The sequence below is a fragment of the Alligator sinensis genome, unplaced genomic scaffold (genome assembly GCF_000455745.1).
Source record: "Alligator sinensis unplaced genomic scaffold, ASM45574v1 scaffold366_1, whole genome shotgun sequence".
Taxonomy (NCBI): Eukaryota; Metazoa; Chordata; order Crocodylia; family Alligatoridae; genus Alligator; species Alligator sinensis.
This window is the reverse complement of record NW_005841851.1, coordinates 5,575,170-5,576,310: the sequence shown is the minus strand read 5'-3', so window position 1 is coordinate 5,576,310 and position 1,141 is coordinate 5,575,170. Positions and strand designations below refer to the sequence as shown.

General features: G+C 44.7%; 1 protein-coding gene across 1 annotated transcript in view; it reads left to right on the top strand.

Annotated features, from left to right (window-relative positions):
- LRRC47 (leucine rich repeat containing 47) overlaps positions 1-1,141 on the top strand; it is a gene marked incomplete at its 5' end in the record, with an annotated part of 16,013 nt that overhangs the window by 12,341 nt on the left and 2,531 nt on the right. The window contains one exon of the mRNA XM_006016253.2: positions 857-946. Coding sequence (XP_006016315.1) covers positions 857-946 — 90 coding nt within the window. The remainder of the gene's footprint in view (positions 1-856; positions 947-1,141) is intronic.

Here is a 1,141-nt window from a genome sequence, read left to right as displayed (position 1 = left end):
GTCACCAGTTGTTTCTGCCCATTTAGCAGGGGTCCTATTCCTGCCTGGGCCTTCCTTTTACTCCCTATATATCTAAAAAACAATTTCTTGTTGTCTTTTACTTGGGTTGCCATCCTCAGCTCCATGGCAGCTTTGGCCCGTCTAACTGCCTCCCTACAAGCACGAGCAGGGGAGGTATATTCGTCTTTGGTGATCTCTCCCTGTTTCCACTTTTTATGCGCTCCCCTTTTGTCCCTTAGGCTGCCCTGGATTTCTCTGGTCAGCCAGGGGAGCCTCCTGGCCCCTTTCCCCCTTTTGCCTCGCTCGGGGATCGTCTTGCTTTGTGCCCGAAGGATCATTTCCTTTAAGGCACAGCCACCCTTCTTGGGCTCCCATCACTTCAAAACTCCTACTCTGCAGTGCGTCCTTGACTAATCGCCTGAGTTCATTGAAATCAGCTTTCCTAAAGTCTAGCACTTTCACCCTACTAGTTACCTTACCCACTCGACGTCTTATGGTGAATTCTATTATTAGGTGATCACTGTCCCCCAGATGGCTACCGATCTGTAGGTCCCCAACCATGTCATCCCCCGTTGCCAATACCAGATCCAGTATGGCATTCCCCCTAGTGGGACAATGGAATACAGCTGTTTTTTTAAATGCCTAGTGAATGAAATGTGTACATACAGAACTTTCTTATAAAGTTAGGGGGGTTTAACATGTAGCTGGTCACTTGGATCTGGGTGTTCTTCCCAGAATACTAGCTGAAATATGATATTTGCAAAATTTTTTGGAATTACGTTTTTTTAATTCCATGGTTTCATACAGCAGTGCACTGCAATTTGTTTTCCTTTTCTGAATGTGGAATATTCTTCAGATCAAGAAAAGCACAAGTGAACTCTTTCTGGAGGTGACGAGCGGTGTCAGCCTACAGATCTGCAAAGACATCATGGATATGCTTATCCTAGTAAGTAACTCAAGAACCTGACTCCACCTCCCCTTTGTGTGGACATTTCTTAATGAGATTGGAGTTTCTGACTTATACTGGAGGGACATGGAACGTAATTTTGTCTTCTCTTATTTACCAGGTTGTCTTTGGCTCTGTGTTAATCTGAGGAGACTTTAATTTGCTTATTCAGAAAGCACCAGTAGATTTCAGTCT